Raw genomic sequence first — 18551 nt, 5'->3', positions numbered from 1 at the left:
AATCCATATTTATAACAGAAAATAGTTTTGCCTCTCTGATTATATCTTTTAATTAAAAAAATTATTCTGAACTTAAACACCAAAAATTGGAATTTCTGTACATACAGAAGACAAAAAGAGGATTCTTTGAAACCATGAATCCCTATTTCATAACTCTTGCTTTTTTTTTTTTTTTTTGGTGGGGCAATGGGGGTTAAGTGACTTGCCCAGGGTCATACAGCTAGTAAGTGCCAAGTGTCTGAGGCTGGATTTGAACTCAGGTCCTCCTGAATCCAGGGCCGGTGTTTTATCCACTGTGCCATCTAGCTGCCCCTGACACTTGCTTTTTTTTAAAAAAAGTATATAATACATTCTACATATTACTTTGAAAACTTTTCTTTCTTCTGAACTCCTTTATGTTCTCTTCTGTGTACTTTAAAAATTTTTTCAGTGGCCTTCCTTTAGTTTTTGCATCATTATTAGTAAGTGCTTCTTTCCCCAATTAACCAAGAAAAAGAACAAAAACCAAACAAAAACCCATAGCATGAATTAGCATAATCAAGCAAAATGAATCTACATTGTGGCCATGACCTAAAAACGTACACCTCTTTCCAAGCTTTAGGTCCTTTCTCTATCAGGGCCAGTAACACGCTTCTTCATAGGTTCTCAGTTATTCCATTGATAAGACTTCTTAAGTTTTTGAAAGTTGTTTTTTTTCTTACTTTGTTGTTATCCTCACATAAATTGTTCTCTTGGTTCTGCTCACTTCATTCTGCACTAGTTCATATTACCCAGGATTGTCTCTTACATCATTTCATATAGTACAACATATTCCATTGTATTTATATACTACGAGTTTGTTCATCGTTCCCCAGTTATCTTAAGAGACAATCTAAGGTACCTCCTTAGGTTATAGTTATTTGCTTTTATTCCTCTTCTCTCATTTATTACTCTCCCCTTCCTTCAGGATGAGAAAATTTGTTTTGCTTGCAGTTATTTCCTCCCCGGTATTATCTTCCCACTTAGCCCCTTGACTTTAATATATTTATGTATTAAATTCTCTATGTGTGTGTTCAGTGCTCTTTTGTCCGTTTCAGATAAGTGATCTCTGATTTCATCTCTTTTTTCCCAAGTGATAAGCTTGATTTATTAATGCAATAACAAATGTGGCAAAACTTGTCTAGCTAATGTACCTTTCTAAGCAGCCTTGAACACTGAAGAAGAGAAAAAAAATGCTGTGCATAGTCAAGCATATTTATTATTTTTCGGTCATTTTTCAGTCATGTCCAACTCTTTGTGACCCCATTTGGGGGTTTCTTGGCAAAGAAACTGGAGTGGTTTGATATTTCCTTCTCTAGCTCATTTTACAGATGAGGAAACTGAGGCAACCAGGGTTTATGCGATTTGCCCAGGGTCACTCAGCTAGAATGTGTCAGAGGCCCAAACTTAAACTCAGGAAGATGAGTCTTCCTGACCTCAGGCTTAGCAATCTATCTGCTGTGCTGCCTGCCTAGTAGATTCATATAGCTTTGAAAAATTCATATAATCTAAAATTATGGGGGGAAATGTGTTTTTAGCATTACAGGGGGAAAAAAACACCTTTAAAGCCATCAGTTTAGGGGCAACTAGGTGGCTCAATGGATAAAGCACCAGCCCTGAAGTCAGGAGTACCCGAGTTCAAATCCGGCCTCAGACACTTGACACTTACTAGCTGTGTGACCCTGGGCAAGTCACTTAACCCCAATTGCCTCACCCAAAAAAAAAAAAAGCCATCAGTTTAATAAGTGGCTCCTTCTTAAATCTGTTCCAGGCCCAACTTAACCTACGCACACAAAAAAACCTAACCCAAAACACACACATTACAATTGCATACCCAGCTGTTCAAGAAATAGAAGCCCAAATATAATGATATACCAATAATAATAATGATGATAATGATGATATCTGGGCAGCTAGGTGGTGCAGTGGATAAAACACTGGCCCTGGATTCAGGAGGACCTATGTTCAAATCTGGCCTCAGACACTTGACACTTACTAGCTGTGTGACCCTGGACAAATCACTTAGCCCTCATCACCCTGGCCAAATAACAAATAATTACAAATATAATGATATGAAGATGCTATTTATTTCACTGGTGAAAACAATTTCTGCCTTCAAGCCAAAGAGAACTATTTTAAAAAATCTCTTTTAAGATATTTTCCCTTAAACCACAATTGCCTTTTGCCTTACCTGAGAACATAATATTCTTTCAAATCCATATGCATCTAAAAGAAATTAAGCCAATCCAATGCATCATTTATTTTGTATCTGAGTAGTTATCCACCATTATTTCACGAAGATTCAAAGGGGCCTCAGATATCTCTGTTTGGTAAGCAAAACAGTTTCTTATGCACATGCATGAGTTGGAAATGACTGGTCTTTTCAACATGTGCAGCATATCAAAGTATTGTGACACATTCACCTGTCACTGAAATCAGAGGGACTGTAAGTCCTGTCATCTTGAGCTGAGACCATGTTTACAAGGTAAAGATGCTTGATTGGCATTTGTGTGACCTATTCATTCAAATCCACATTAGCTTTCTACACTGAACAATGTTTGTGAAAGATGCTGGAATAGGAGTGAAAGAAAAGAAGTCTAAATTCAAAGCATCCTTGTGGCTTTCTTTTTTAATTTTTAAAAATTGTCTAACAATGGATTTTGTTTTTATAACTTTCTTTGGATGACATGAATGGTATCTGCCAAACCCCTAAAAGAAATGCTTTTTGTGGGCCCCCTTTTTCATGTTTAGGAACATTCATTGAAAAGCTCCTTTTTGCCTTCTAAATTTCTTCACATTTTTTCTCAACTGCATTATGCCTTATTGATTGAATGTGGACATACAGGGGATCTTCAGTGTTAAAGCTGTCATTGTTAAAAATTATCTTTGGTTTCTGGAGGAAAACCCTTTGGAAAATAAATTGTGAGTTTTCTGCTCAAAATTTTAGCTTGCCTTTGATTTTCTGAATTTGAGCAACAAGATACTGAATAGTTTCTTGAATATCTTCCTCCTGAACTTGCAGGTGGCTGAGGCAAGGGATTGCTAGATGGGAGGGGTTCGGATGCCATCTACCCAGCTCTCAGGCAAGTGGGGAGGGGGCGGCTCATAGAAAGGGGAGAAAAGGATGATAACCACTGCACAGGGTGATTGTTCCCAAGGGTGACAGCTGCAGTGCAGTACACAACGAGTGTGGGCAGTGGAGGAATGCATGCTAACCAGGCAGTGCTTGCTTCCCAACCTGCTACTTCGCTCACTTTTCCACTCCTCTGGTTGTGTATCTCCGTATCCTTATGTCTGATGTCCTTGTACCAAGTTGTAAAAAATCTGATGATAAAGTCATTCTTACTGTTTTTAGGGTACAGGCTGCACTGACCTGTCTCCATCTCCTGATGCTGATCCTTTGGAATTTAACCTCTCATGCCAACTCTGCTTTTCTCTTTGGGGTACATTCATCACTTGTGGGTTGATCCAGGCAAAGCAAGAGAGGGAGGGAGGGAAGGAGGGAAAGCTGCTTTTTCATTTGTTTTGTGCTGTCGGTGATTTTTCATCAGGCTATTGTGACCTCTGGTCCTTGGTCTTTCGGCTTCACAAATAGGGCAGTTTTGTCTAAGGTTCCCTCTTGTAACAAGTTCACTGTAAACTTTTTTCTTCAATGCAGGGTTATTCTCTTCCTGTGCTTCTCTAGCCCATACATGAGAGGATGCTGTGGACAGGTGGCGCTGATTCCTACCATGGCAGATACTGCTTGCTGGGCATTCCATTCCACAAACTACCTCCGTCCATTAACTTTTCAGAAGTGGTTCATGCTGATATAGATCAGTATCAGCTGGCTGTCATTTTATCTCTGGGCTCTGTATCCAGCCATTGCATGCTTGTTCCATTGTAATCTCATCTGCTTCCTTGGGCTCTTTTGCTCAGTTCTGTTGATGTCTCTTCAGTTGTGTTCACATAAACTACAACATCAGCAAGCTCTCCGGGCTCTCCCCATGGTATCCCACCAACATCAAATCCGGCTTCCAAGTCTTTTCAGACCAGAGTCCAGGCTGCGTATCCTTCTAGCATTGTATAGGTCCAAAAGTGGGCCCTCTGAGCGTTCCATTAAGCCATTCATCTTTTCTAACTCAGATGCCTGCCAATTTCAGTGTGACTGTCACCTTGTTGGCAGTTTGTTCCCCAGAAGAACATGGTCTTTCCCAGAAAGACTTCCTAACTCTGACCTATGATGTGCCTCTTCAATGGTATGTTGGGGAAGCTAGGTGGTGCAGTGGATGGAGCACCGGCCCTGGAGTCAGGAGTACCTGAGTTCAAATCCGGCCTCAGACACTTAACACATACTAGCTGTGTGACCCTGGGCAAGTCACTTAACCCCAATTGCCTCACTAAAAAAAAGAAAGAAAAAAAGATGGTATGTCTAACTTCAGCCTGGCCTACTGCCATCATATTCCTGTTCAATTCATAGATGAGTTTTCTCTTTTTCTGCCACAGGGAACCTTGCTTTGGTCTTGAATAACCTCAGTTTGACTTAAGTATCCCCTTCCATCTCCTTGCTTTCAGGCCTCTTTTCTCACTAAGGTCTTTGTTCTTTCAATCAACTCTTCTTCCTCACTAAGGCATCTGTAAATCACTTCCCAAGTGAAGTCTCCTCCTATTATTGTATCTGTTATTTTTACATGATCCAGTCGATCAGGAAATTCACAGAGTATTACCTGAGTAGTCTCCCCAGCCCTGACCTTGCTACGAATTATCATGTAAGACCCTAATTCTCTGACCTTTCTTTTCAGTATTTTTGTAGTTTCCTTATTTTTATTCTCTCCATTCACTCCTAAAATCAGGAGACATGAGTTTGCAGTTCAAAAATACCAAAATATAGGGGCAGCTAGGTGGCACAGTGGATAAAGCACCAGCCCTGGATTCGGGAGGACCTGAGTTCAAATTCAGCCCCAGACACTTGACACTTAACTAGCTGTGTGACCCTGGGCAAGTCACTTAACCCTCATTGCCCTGCAAAAGAAAAGAAAATAGCAAAATATTGTCAACAGGCAATCACAACAGCAGGACAAAGGGAGGTGGGGATACCAAGAAGGGGAGTGAAATGAGAGGGAGAATGGTACAACAAAGGTGTGAAAAAAAGACAAGACGTCTTCCCCATGGGGAGGAAACAGGATGATGGCAAAAGCCTCATTCTTTTCCCTTGGTAACTGTTACAAGATGAAGATAGGGTCTGCTTATCTGCAAAGGATCCCAGCTGCACATATCCCAGCCTGACACAGACTGGCTGTAGCCTGCCTCGCCTCCCAGGGATACACAGGAAGTCCAGCTTGGGACGCAACAACAAATTATGTCAGCTCAAAGGGAGCTTCGTCCTTGACACATTCAGGGCGTCCTGCATACTTTGGGTCCAGTATTTCTTGGAAAAAAACAGCAACTCAAGAAAACAAGTTCAGGGGACCCCTTAACACGTTTTTAACAATACTTATTAAGCATGTCAGCCTCCATTTGTTTTTTTAAAAGTAGTGGTAATATGGAATTATACAATAATGATGATGATGACAGCATTTAAATAATAGTCTAATATTTCCACATTGTCAAAATTACATCTTAATTATCTCTGAACTTCCAATTTATGAAATATTATTGTATGGTATAACACAGAAAAATAAGTACAAAATATGGACATAGTAAACAGAGCAGTTGCACGGAAAAGATACTGCCAGAGGTAACTGTCCAGAGAAACTCATCTCCAGGACAAAATCCTCTTACATACATAAGAAATGGTGTGGGGTGTAGAACTAATCCTTAGGGACTTAAGTTCATAAAAGAAATGGAAGAGCAAAATGAGCAGAACCAAGAGAATATTGTATACAGTAATAGCAATACTGTTTTAAGAATGACTTTGATTGACTAAATCTTTTTGACTATCATAAATAACCAAATTAACTTTAAAGGATAGAAGAAAGAGGCTATCTGTATCTAAAGAAACAATTGATAAATAGCAGTATAATTTTACATGTACATACATACAACTATTTGTGTCTAATGGTAGCCATCTCTAGGGTGGGGAAGGGGGAGGGAAGAAAAAAAAGAAATTTACAGAATAACTCTATTATATATTTGAAAGGAATGGCAAGTTATACATAATGGATTTGCAATTTCACATGCAGTCATCTTTTTTGTTATGCTATGCTGTGGAAATGCTTGTTTTATTCCATAAATTTAAGAAAAAGTAATTCTAGTAGCTCACTATCACCTCCAGGATCAAATATAAAAACCTCTGTTTGGCTTTCCAAGACTTTCATGACCTGGTCTCTTCCTACCTTTCAAGTCTTCTTAAACCTTCCTCTTGCCCACCTACTCTGCAGTCCAGTGGTGCAGGTTTCTTTGCATTCCTCCCATGACACTCCCCTACTTGGAGTATTTTCATTGACTGTCCCTGACCACGGACCTCTCTCCCTTCTCATCTACACCTCCTGAATTTCTTCAAGTCTCAGCTAAAGTCCCACATTCTTCTTCTTTGTGTGTGTGTGTGTGGGGGGGCAATTGGGGTTAAGTGACTTGCCTAGGGTCACACAGCTAGTAAGTGTCAATGTTCTGAGGTCAGATTTGAACTCAGGTACTCCTGACTCCGGGGCCTGTGCTCTATCCATTGCGCCACCTAGCTGCCCCCCAAAGTCCCACATTCTTAAAGAAGCCTCTTCCAGATCTTTATGCCTTTCCCCTGAGACTGCACCCAATTTGTCCTGTCTTTATCCTCTTTGTACATAGTTATTTATACAGTTGTCTCCTCCATTAGACCATGACCTCCCTGAAGACAAGAAATGGGTTTTTGCCCTTTTTTGTATTCCCAGCACTTAGTATGGAACCTGGAACATAGTAGGTACTTAATAAATTCTAGCTGACTGACAATATGACTGTCTCCCCATTGCCTCCTCTTCCATGACTTTCTTTGCCACCTTTTTGTGGGTGTCACTCTTCTGCAAAGAATATCTTAGATTAAAATGTACAGAAGATTATGCCTATCTATCTATCTATCTATCTATCTATCTGTCTGTCTTCATCCAAATTGAGTTCAGTTGCAAAAATATTTAAAGTGCTTTCCAAATTCTTCTGTGATTAGTGGCAAACCATAGGATGAAATAGTCTTCTCTTTAAAAGCTGTCTGTTCTCTGGGGTAAAGGAATCTTTTTGTTTCTTAGATTTTCACTGTGACAGGCCTAGACCTTGTAGTTTTGTTTGTGCACCATCAGGTGCTTGATATCAGGCTTTTCATAATTGTGGTGATGATGGTTCAGTCTTCACTGAGCATCAGAACATTTGGAGAGAGGTTTATTTCAAAATGGATTTGATGTGACATATCCATGTAGACTACAGAGGCAGTTAATGTGGAAAAAGATCTCAGGGTTATAATGGAGGCCAGGCTTGACATCACTCAATAAATAGTGTGACAAGATGGTTCAAAAAATAAGAATGCAGTCCTTGGCTGTCCTAACAGAAATATAATGTCTGGGATGATGAAGGTGGCATTCCCTTTTAGGCAATGTATTTTAAGGACAGCACTGACTGATGAACTGTAGGAGCTGAGGAGCATCCTAATCAGAGGGAATTATTTGAACAAAAACACACAGAGAGAAATTCAAGCTGTATTTGGGGAAGGGGGAATTGTTCAGTTTATCTAAAGCATAGAATAACTGGCAGGGAATAATAAGAGATAAGGTTAAAGCATAGAATAACTGACAGGAAATAATAAGAGATAAGGTTGAAAAGGAAAATTGGAACCAGATTGTGAAGGGCTTTGAATGAGCCGGAACCAATATTCCCAAACTGAAACCATAACTCAAACACAATACCATAAATATAGAAGCCAACCAGCAAGAGAGCCCCACCAAAAGAACAAAAGGACAAAGCATAAACACACATATACACATATGTGTTTATATATGTGTACATGAGTTTCCGCTTAGGCAGAATATGAATTAGGCAGAAGGTACAGGGTATCTTAGGATTGGACAAGGCCTATTCCTGAATGCTCTTAGAGAAGGAATGGAAGATGTGGTTTCTCCTCATTGCTCAGGTCTGTTGCTGAGGACTAGTAATAGGAAAAGCTCTTCTTCAGGTTAGCCATCCCTTGTAACCCAGCCCTAATAGATTGAACTGTCCCTGCTGTTTCAACAGTAAGGAAGGTCACAGACAGGGTGAGGGTTGCAATATAAGCAGAGATGGGGCAAGATAGAGGAACTGCAGACAAAATGAGGTTTCTTTAGCTTTCTCTACTATCCACAGCTTGTAATGTCTAAAAAAATTAACTTCACTTCTCTCTAACTCAGTTTCCCCATCTCTTAAATAGACATAGTAATAATACTGTTATACAAGGTTGTTGTGAGGAAAACTTTTTACTAAACCAAAAGATAATATAGAAACAATGATTATTTTTGTTATTGGCTGGGGGAGGATTGGGGCAAATGAGATAGCGTCAGTGAGGTGTTCCCCCCACTAATTCCTTGCACACGGTAAACACTCAGTATGTGTATTGAGTAGCCAACCTAGGTATTTAGTAAAGGAGACATAGGGATTCATTTCAAATATTAGATAAAAGATAATTGTTGTAGATACCCCTGTCCAATCATCAAGTAACCGTAAAAATATAATGTGCTAAAAATCATACAATATCTGGGAGTCTTGGGTAAGAGAGGGAAGAAAGCAGGGATTGTATGGTTAAAGGAATGCTTTTCAGGAGACCTGACCTCCTGTCAGGCAAGCAGACATATCAACCCTTGCCTCTAGTCCCTAGAATAAGTCACTGAAGAAACAGGCCACAGATGCCTGTGTAACACTTAGTCTTCTCATCTCATTTATCCCTTACCCTGACTGGCCCATCTCCATTTCTGGACACACTGGTCTTTGTTGATGGCACACAACTTGTTGCAAGCGGCACAGAGTTGTCACCCATGGTTGGGTAGGCTTCACAGCCTATCCACCGTGCCTCTTTCTGTTGCCCTTTGGGCAATCTACAATTTTTATGTGGCTGTTGGTTATATCTAAGATTTATTTAACGTAGAGCCTTTGGTCAGAAACACAACTCCTAAATATAACGTTATTTCTATAAGGAAAGCAGGAGTTATTTTACAAGAGTGAAGTCCAGGTAGTCATTGTATCTAAAAGTGAGGACCTTTAGCTGTTCCCCTCATATATATCCAGCGCCTTTGATTTCATCAGCATGAGACTTCCCTCTACCTAAACAAATCACAAATCACTCATCGTTCAGCCAACAAGCATTGATTAAGTGCCTTCTACTATGTGTTAGGAATACAAAGGCAGAAGTGAAAGTATCCCCTTCCCCTGGGAAGTTTACAATCTGAAGGAAAGAACCATAGATGGAAGATGATTGGGGAGGGGGTCGTCATTGCCATGGGGAGGGGAAGCCAATTAGAAAAGGCTTTATGTAGTAGGTTAAAGCTTGAGCTAAGCCTTCAAGGAAAGTAGGAATTCTTTTTTTTTGCAGGGCAATGGGGGTTAAGTGACTTGCCCAGGGTCACACAGCTAGTAAGTGTCGTGTCTGAGGCCGGATTTGAACTCAGGTACTCCTGAATCCAGGGCCGATGCTTTATCCACTGCGCCACCTAGCCGCCCCAGTAGGAATTCTTTTTAAAATTCCATTCTTTTTTTATTTTCAGTTCCAAATTCTTTCCCACCTCCCATCTCCCTTAGCCATTGAGAAGAAATACAATATCCATTATACATATGAAGTCATGTAATACAAATTTCTATATTATCCATAGGAAGGAAGGGAGGGAGGAAAGTATATTGCAGACATGGGACACAGCTGGTGCAAAGTTACAGAGATGGAAGATGGAGTTCCAGTAGGGACTTCTAATAGGAAGGCCAGTTTGACTGGACCATAGAGTGTGTGAAGGGGAATAATGTATAATACAACTGTCAAGGTAGGTTGGAGGAAGGCTGTGAAGAGCTTTAAAAGCCAAAGAAGTTTATATTTTATCCTAGGCACTAAAGGGAACTTTTTGAGTGACAAAACAGACCTGTACTTTAGGAAAATCATGTTGTCTAACTTCCTGCTTAGATGGCTGCTTGGCTTAAATGTATTTTCTCCAAAAAACCGTAAAAACTGAAAAATGATCGGGACAAGTCACATTGTCAGCTGAGTTGAGGATGGATTGGAATGGGAAGAGACTTCAGAGACCAGTTAGAGACTATTGTAATAGTCCAGGCAAGAAGTGAAGAGGTCCTGAAGTACGGCAGTGGTTGTGTGAGTGGAGAGAAGAAATAGATGGGGACAGAGATATTGTGAAGGGAGATGCATCGAGATTGGACAACTGATTAGACATTGTGGTGCAGGTGACTAGAAGGACAGTGGTAACTAGACCTGGGGTGACTAGAATTTGGATGATTGGAAAGATGGCAGTGACTAAAAGATAGTGGTAACAGAAATGAGGGAAGTTTTGGAAGAGCTATAGATTTGAAGGGGAAATTATAAATCTATTTTGTTGAGGAATAATAGTATTAGGGAATTGCTTGCCTGCTACTCAAGAGAGAATAAATGACTTACTTTTGGTGATATAGCTATTAAACAGCAGCAGTGGAATTGGAACCCAGATGGTCCTGACTCCTGGTCCACCTGTCTGTCTCTCTGTGTCGTTCTCTCTGTCTCCCTCTCTGTCTCCCTCTCTCTCTCTCTCTCTCTCTCTCTCTCTCTCTCTCTCTCTCTCTCTCTCACCTTTATAATTGGAATAAAATGTTAGGATGCTTTTAGACTTTGAAAAAAAGTAGTGGAACATTGATACTGGGAAATTTAATTCAAATGTAAACTCTTGTAAAATGAATTAGAGGTATTTTAACATGAAATACTGAAAACATCATGAAAAGGGGGGGAAGCTCAAGAGATTTTAGATTTGAAGTGTAAAAAACAATATTCCAAGAAAAATGTGGTACAGAAGCAGCAGGGAAAGTGTAGCACTTCTCAGTGTGGTCGTGAGACCCCGGGGCATCCCAAGACTCATTCAGGGGAGTGTATAAAGTCAAAACTATTTTTTTAATCCAGAGGCCCTGGATTTAGTGTAAAATGGGGGTAATATTAGCACCTACCTCCCAGGTTTGTTGTTAGGATCAAATGAGATAATATTTGTAAAACACTAAGCACAGTGCCTGGCAAATAGTAGATGCTTTATAAATGCTTATTTAATTTTTTTTTTAATGTAAGGTAGTCACGCACTGACTGCTTCTCCACTTGTATTTTCATTTCCTTTAAGAACGCAAAAATGATCTGGCATTTGGAATCTTTATATAACCCATCTTTGGGCTCTGAGGCATGTACATCACTGGTCAGAAAAAGAGGTGGGCTGCTCATGTAGCATGAGCAAGAGATGACAGATGGACAGCCCAGGTTCTGTACTAATACTCACAGAATGTTAAAAGACCAAGAGGCAGGCCACAGCCCAGTGACAGCATCCTGTGTGAAAGTTCTAGGGGAAGATACGTATATGAGTTTTACAGAAAGAAAAGACTGTGATCCACACCAGTGGGGGAAATACCCACATTGGTGGTGAGATTTATTCAAAGTATTTGAACATACTTCTGTTTGTGAATGGGGAGAGGAAGGAAGGGGCTGAATGGGTAAATGGCTGTGGTGGAGGCAAAATTTCAGAACGCCATAAGGAATTTCGGCTGGAATCCAGCCTCAGACACTTACTAGCTGGGTGGCCCTGGGCAAATTATTTAACTTGTCTGTCGCAGTTTCCTCAACTGGAAAACGGGGATAATAATAGTGCCTACCTCCCAGGGTTGTTGTTTTAGTCAAACAAGATAATAATTGTAAAGTGTTTAGCACAGCATCAGGGACATATGGCTTAATAAATGCTTCCTTCCTTCCTTCCTTCCTTCCTTCCTTCCTTCCTTCCTTCCTTCCTTTGGATCAAATGAGATAATATTGACAGGCTTCCTGTCATGGAAGAAAAATTTTGTACTCTGCATTTTTAGCCAAAGTCCTTCAGAGAGAATTCTTAAGGTACAAACATTACTTCTTGAAAAAAGTCCAAAGGGGCAAAGTTCCCCATGATAAATTTGTATTTTCTCTGACTCGAGCAATGTCCACTTACATTTTAGAGTGATCTTGAATGAAAAGGCAAAATTCCACAGCAAAGTAAAACAATGGTACATATAGTATATATAAAGTGTATGTGTATATGTGTATACATATACCTATATGTGTATTTTTGTTCTCAGGATCCCTTTACAACTCTTAAAAATTATTAAGAAATGCAAAGATAGGGGCAGCTAGGTGGCGCAGTGGATAGAGCACCGGGCCTGGAGTCAGAAGTACCTGAGTTCAAATCCGGCCTCAGACACTTAACACTTACTAGCTGTGTGACCCTAGGCAAGTCACTTAACCCCAATTGCCTCACTTAAAAAATAAATTAATTAATTAAATTTAAAAAAAAAAAAAAAGAAATGCAAAGATCTTTTGATGATGGGGTGGGAGGGGTTTTACAGGGGTCATTTGGAATACACACACACACACACACACATATATACACATATATATGGTACATATTGATGTGTGTCAATATTTACTGTATTAGAAATTTAAATGTCCTAGTAACTGACTTCATGGACCCCTTGAAACAGTCTTTGAGATCCCAGAGGGTTCTGGGACCACATTTTGAAAAGCTCTGGAAAACAGTTTAAGTTTAGTATTTTTGATTTGCTTAAATGGTAATATTGATCCTAGTGAACTCTTGTCTTCTTGATCCCACTTGTTTTCTCTAAAACCACTAATAAGGATTCCCTTTTCATTCTGGCCAAAGGTGTACAAGAAGACACTTCTCTTAATTGAATTGAACAAGAATACATTACCACATTTAGTTTGGTCACAATAATTAAAACAAACTAATAATCCTAGTTTCCGGGAATCAAAATTCTTCCTTGTTTTTTCCCCCCTCCCTGTTTACTTATTTTGTGTTTTTTTTTTAGGAAGACTAATAAGGTCTTTGATTTAAGTGAGACTAGGGACTTCAGACCACTAATGTTATTTCTTCATGTTTTATAGCACAACTAAAGTCTTAGTTGATATGTAATATATAGACAACATAATAAACTTAGCTCTGTATTTTTCCGCATTTCCCAGTCCCAAGAGGTAAGTGAGGTAGAGTTCATTTCCCAAAGACTTGCCAAGCCTGTTCCCTGGGTCCAGCCTCCTGGTATTCCATCACGGAGACTGCCACAGGAATAACCTGACACTGAATAGAGAGGAAGACAGATCCAGAGGCAGCAGTATGCTAGTGAATGGCTCAATGATGGGGGGGGAGGGGGGCACCCGGCTACCTGTGACACACTTTGAAATTTAATCTAGTTTATTATCATTTTCTCCATCACTCTTTAAGCCTAGGCAATCAAGAAAACAATAAATCAAACCCTGATTTTATAACGTTTGCCAATTTCTGAGGGACAAATGCTCATACGAAAAATTTAACAATTGGTACTTCTGAGCCAGTTGTATGTGACTCCAGTACACCCTGGCCAAAGGAGACAGAAAAAATGAAGAACCTAAAAATATCAAGATGGGAGACTCACTAAGTTCAAGGGCATGAGACTTAAACAATATTGTCTCCCACCCAGGGTGAGAGATATTTGTCCTTACTGTAGCTACAGATTGCAATGTGTCCCCATCCTTATTGTGTCCTTCTGGAAGAGACACAAGTACACAAAACAGTGTCATAAGAAGCTATTCTCTCAGCTGATGGTCTTCTTTGGTGTCTTTCTCTAGCTCTGCCCTTTGTAGGTCATAGGATCATCAGTTTTAGAGCCTAGTGGTACCTTAAAGATCATTTAGTATCACATAAAACCCAATCCCCATGATAATGAAACTGAGTTAAACAGGTAATAAATAGCAGAGGCAAGATTTGAACCCAAGTCCTTTAACTCCGAATCTAGCACCTTTTCTACTCTCTGCCATGTTTACCTTTTTTTTTTTTTTGGTGGGGCATTGAAGGTTAAGTGACTTGCCCAGGGTCACACAGCTAGTAAGTGTCAAGTGTCTGAGACCAGATTTGAACTCATGTCCTTCTGAATCCAGGGCCAGTGCCCCCTTGCCATGTTTACTTTTCTAGAGCCCAGGCTAAGACAAACAAAAAGGGCAAATCAGCCTTCAAGCATTCCCTCCCCTAACCAAGGCAAGCAAACCCTTTGAACAGTCTTCCCCTCCTTAGATCACATTTATTCACTGTCTTGAGTATGCTACTCAAGTCCATCAATCAGTGGCCTCCCACTTTGTTTCCAATATTTTTGCTACATAAAAAGTGCTGCTATAAATATTTTGGAATTTATGGGACATTTCTGTCTTTCACCTCCTTAAGCTCTACACTGGGGTCAATGGGTTAAAAAATAGGAATAGTTCACTGACATTTGAGCATAGAATTCCAAATCATATTTCAGAACATTTGACCCATTCCTAGCTCCTCCAGGAATATATTACTGTGCCTCTATTATATTGTTATCTTTTTGTCATTTTTGCCAATTTGATGGATGTGAGGCAAAACCTCAGTTATTTAAATTTGTATTTTGCTCAGTAGTGATTTGGAACATTTTCTCCTATGGCTGTTGGTAATTTGCCTTTATTCTTTTGAAAGCTCCATTGGTATCCTCATTGTTTCTAGAGAAATCAAGAAAGGCCTTCAGTACATTGGATAAGGGTGGGTTGGATGGGTTGTGGTTTGTATCATTAGAACAAACATCCAAATTGATGAAATCAAAGATACATTTTAGTAAAATCTACTTGACCTGTTTTATCTTTTGTTTTTTGGTGAGGCAATTGGGGTTAAGTGACTTGCATAGGGTCACACAGCTAGTAAGTGTTAAGTGTCTGAGGTCATATTTGAACTCAGGTCCTCCTGAATCCAGGGCTGGTGCTTTATCCACTGTGCCACCTAGCTGTCTCCATGATTTTCTTATAGCATAGGTCTTACTATGTCATTATTCCTACTCAATATTCTATCAAATATGAATTTCTCTCCCTAGCACTAAATCCTGAAGTATCAAGTTCAGTTCTGAGAACTGCTGTTTTAAGAGAGATAGTCATAAGCTATAGGTTGTTTGGAGGTGACACAGTGGTTAGAGTGCTGGGCCTGGAGTCAGGAAGACTCCTCTTCCTGAGTTTAAATCTGGCCTCAGACAATTTCTAGCTGTGTGACCCTGGGCAAATCACTTAACTCTGTTTGTCTCAGTGTCTCATCTATAAAATGAGCTGGAGAAGGAAATGGGAGAACCACTCTAGTATCTCTGCCAAGAGAACCCCAAATTTGGTCGTGAAGAGTCAGAAAAACTCTGAAGAACAACAACAGCTTATTATGCTGAGAATAAGGCAGCCAGCAAGGCCTTAAAGTCTATGGCCAATGAGGATCCATTGAAAGAACTTGAGATGTTTTAGACTAGAGAAGACTCAAAGGGAACATGTGAGTAGTTTTCAAGTTTTTCAAAGCCATGATGGGGAAGGAGGGATTCACCTTGTTCTATTTTGTGCCAAAGGGCCCAACCAGGATCAGTGGATAGAAGTAGCAAAGAGACTGTTTTGGGCTTGATATCAGGAAAACAAAACAAAAGTCTCCAATAATTAGAACACTCGAGAAATGATACAGGCGGCTGTCTGAGAAGTGGCGAGTTCTCCCTCCTTGCTGGTCCTCAAGCAAAGACTGACAACCACTTCTTAGCCAGGTTACATATGCTGGAGATTCCTTGCAGGGCAGAGCTAGACCAGAAGGTCACCACGGTCCCAACTGATTCTCAGATTCTGTGGTTCTTTTACTAAATGATCTCTCAAGTCCCTTACAGCTTTCATGTTGGAGTTTATTCAAGTAAACAATGAGCACCAGCTACTTCCTTGGATCCAAGATGTGAAGCAGAAGTGCATCACATGGGGGCCTGCATTGGGCTTTGGATAGCCAAAGTGACCCACAAGTCGAAAGGGACACTGGCTGGCTACATCCATCAATTTGCTATCAGCTCATATTTAAGTACCAGTCCTTGTCTAAAGAGCAAAATTATCCCTGAATTGTAAAATGTCTGTGACCCTTAGGGAATTTGAAAACAGCTAGTCTGGGGGATCCACAAACTGCACTGCGGGTTGACCCCCACATGGCCAAACTGTGAAATAAGGTTGTTTTGTTGTTGTTGTCGTTCAGTCATTTCAGTCTTTTCTGACTCTTCATGATCCTATTTGCGGTTTTCTTGGCAAAGATGTTGGAGTGGTTTGCCATTTTCTTCTCCAGTTCATTTTATAGATGAGGAAACTGAGGCAAACAGTTAAGTAACTTGCCCAGGCTCACACAGCTAGTAAGAATCCGGTGGGGTTTTTTGTTGTTTTGTTTTGTTTTTGGTGGGGCAGTGAGGGTCAAGTGACTTGCCCAGGGTCACACAGCTAGTATGTGTCAAGTGTCTGAGGTCGGATTTGAACTCAGGTCCTCCTGAATTCAAGACTGGTACTTTATCCACTATGCCGCCTAGCTGCCCAGCTGGTAAGAATCTGAAGCCAGATTTGAACTCAGGAAAATGAGACTTCCTTACTTCAGGCCTATTACTCTATCTACTGTACCACTTAACTGCCCAAGGATGGTTTTTGCATTTTTAAATAAAATTTTATTATATTTTAAAATGTGAAAAAACATTCTTAGCTCACAGACCATGCAAAGCCAGATTTGGTCCTCAGCTATATAGTTTGCCCACCAACTGGTGAACTAATCCAACTGCTTTGTTTTAGGAAGGCTGGAAAAAAGAAACTAACAGCTAGTTTGTTGCAGAGCCAGGCCTAAAACCTACATCTGACCCCCATCCTGAGTTCTTTCCACTACACCTTCATGCCTCTTTCAAGCAGGGGTTTGTTTCTCCAGGTCCAGTCAGAAATCATGCTCTGGGCTTTCCCATCCTCAGTAGATCCCATTGGCTCAGGACATATTGGAAGGACATCTCACATTTTAAGGAAGGGACTCTGTTGATTCAATGATGTAACTGTAGATGATGGGTATTTCATTGATAATGAAAGGGACATGGCAGAAAGTGCCCTAAAAATACAGGTTGTCTCTGTGGATCTCCTACTTCTCGGTTCTCTAACCACTTCCCCCTTCCTCCTTTCCCAGGTGGCTCTCCTACCTCTTACTCTTCATCTTGGATCTCGTTATCTGCCTCATTGCCTGCTTGGGACTGGCTAAGCACTCCAAATGTCTCCTGGCTACGTGAGTATCCTTAACCCTAAGTAATATCAGAGCCTTTGAAGGGGGTGTCCAATAAAAAGAGGAGGTGGGAATATTGAGATATGCATGGTTACCCCTCCTTAAACCAAGCCTGGACCTGGCTGGGAGGATTCATTGGTGCTTTCCCCAAAGCTGCCTGTTTTCTGGCTTTCAGTGACTATCTTTGTATCAGACTACAAGAGTAGAATCATAGACTCATCCATTTTGACCTGAAAGGGGAGGGATCTTAGGGTTACAGCCCTTTTCATTTTATAGATAAGGGAAAAGAGGCCCAGAGAGATAAGGTGACTTGCTGGGAGATCATGTAGGTTTTTGATAGCTCAGTGGGCTTTAACCCTGTTTTCACCCCACACCCCAGGAGAAAATGTTAAGTGGTGCTTTCCCAATTGTTTCAGGGCAGTGGATCCCTTGTGGGTTCCTCCCCAGCTCATTATATTAAGTAGTATGGGTGGGATTTGAACCCAAATCCTTTTCATTTCAAATATAGTACTTTTCCTACTGCAATGTACTGCTTTGACATTTCCTGTGCATATACTCAGAGCTAGGCTGTATCCCTAATCCTGCCACCATTTTGAAGTGTTCATATTAAAGAAATATGGCCACCATTTTTAGTGTTTCTTGCCACCTCCGAAACAGGTGCCGTAGACTGTGGCCATGGAAAGACTGACAGTCCTCTTCATGGAGCCCCAAGAGTAGATCAGAGAGCAGGCAAGCCATCAGGGTGCCAAAAGATTCAAACTCTGAACACTAAGAATTCAATATCAAATGGAAGACACCCCCAGCTTTCTTGAGGCTCCTTTGCCCTAGGAGAGGGCACCTAACTTAATGTCTAACTTAGCATTCTGACACTAATATGTGGTCTCAGAGAAGGTAGGCCTGCTCTATCCTTTTCTCTCCCAAGTATACTGAGACTCTGGATCCTGGTTGCTCAGCTAATTCTGTCACTCTTTTGTAACTAGAGAAAATCATAATGATCTTATTTCAGGAAAGTAGGTCCCTTGTAGCCTCCCCAGCCCACTATAGATTTTCCCTGTGTCGTGATCATAATAATTAATGTGTTGACCTAAGTGCTGAATTCTAAGAAACTGCACAAACCACATGGGAGGAGGCTTCTCTCATCAGTAGGCATTAGAGGTAACGGGGTTCAGTGCTGAGTTTGAAGTCATGGGACCTGAGTTCCCATCTTGGCTCAGTCCCTTACTAACTGTGTGATCTTAGGCAACTCACTTAACCTCTCTGGGCCTCAATCTCTTCATCTGAAAATTGAGGGGGTTGTACTAAATGGCT

The 18551-nt window shown here is 40.6% G+C and overlaps 1 protein-coding gene across 1 annotated transcript in view; it reads left to right on the top strand.

Annotated features, from left to right (window-relative positions):
* Nucleotides 1-18551, top strand: part of TTYH2 (tweety family member 2) — a 94133-nt gene that overhangs the window by 47653 nt on the left and 27929 nt on the right. The window contains exon 5 of the mRNA XM_044005469.1: nucleotides 17151-17246. Coding sequence (XP_043861404.1) covers nucleotides 17151-17246 — 96 coding nt within the window. The remainder of the gene's footprint in view (nucleotides 1-17150; nucleotides 17247-18551) is intronic.

Source organism: Dromiciops gliroides, chromosome 4 (genome assembly GCF_019393635.1).
Source record: "Dromiciops gliroides isolate mDroGli1 chromosome 4, mDroGli1.pri, whole genome shotgun sequence".
NCBI classification, from domain to species: domain Eukaryota; kingdom Metazoa; phylum Chordata; class Mammalia; order Microbiotheria; family Microbiotheriidae; genus Dromiciops; species Dromiciops gliroides.
This window is presented reverse-complemented; position numbering and strand designations above follow the sequence as displayed.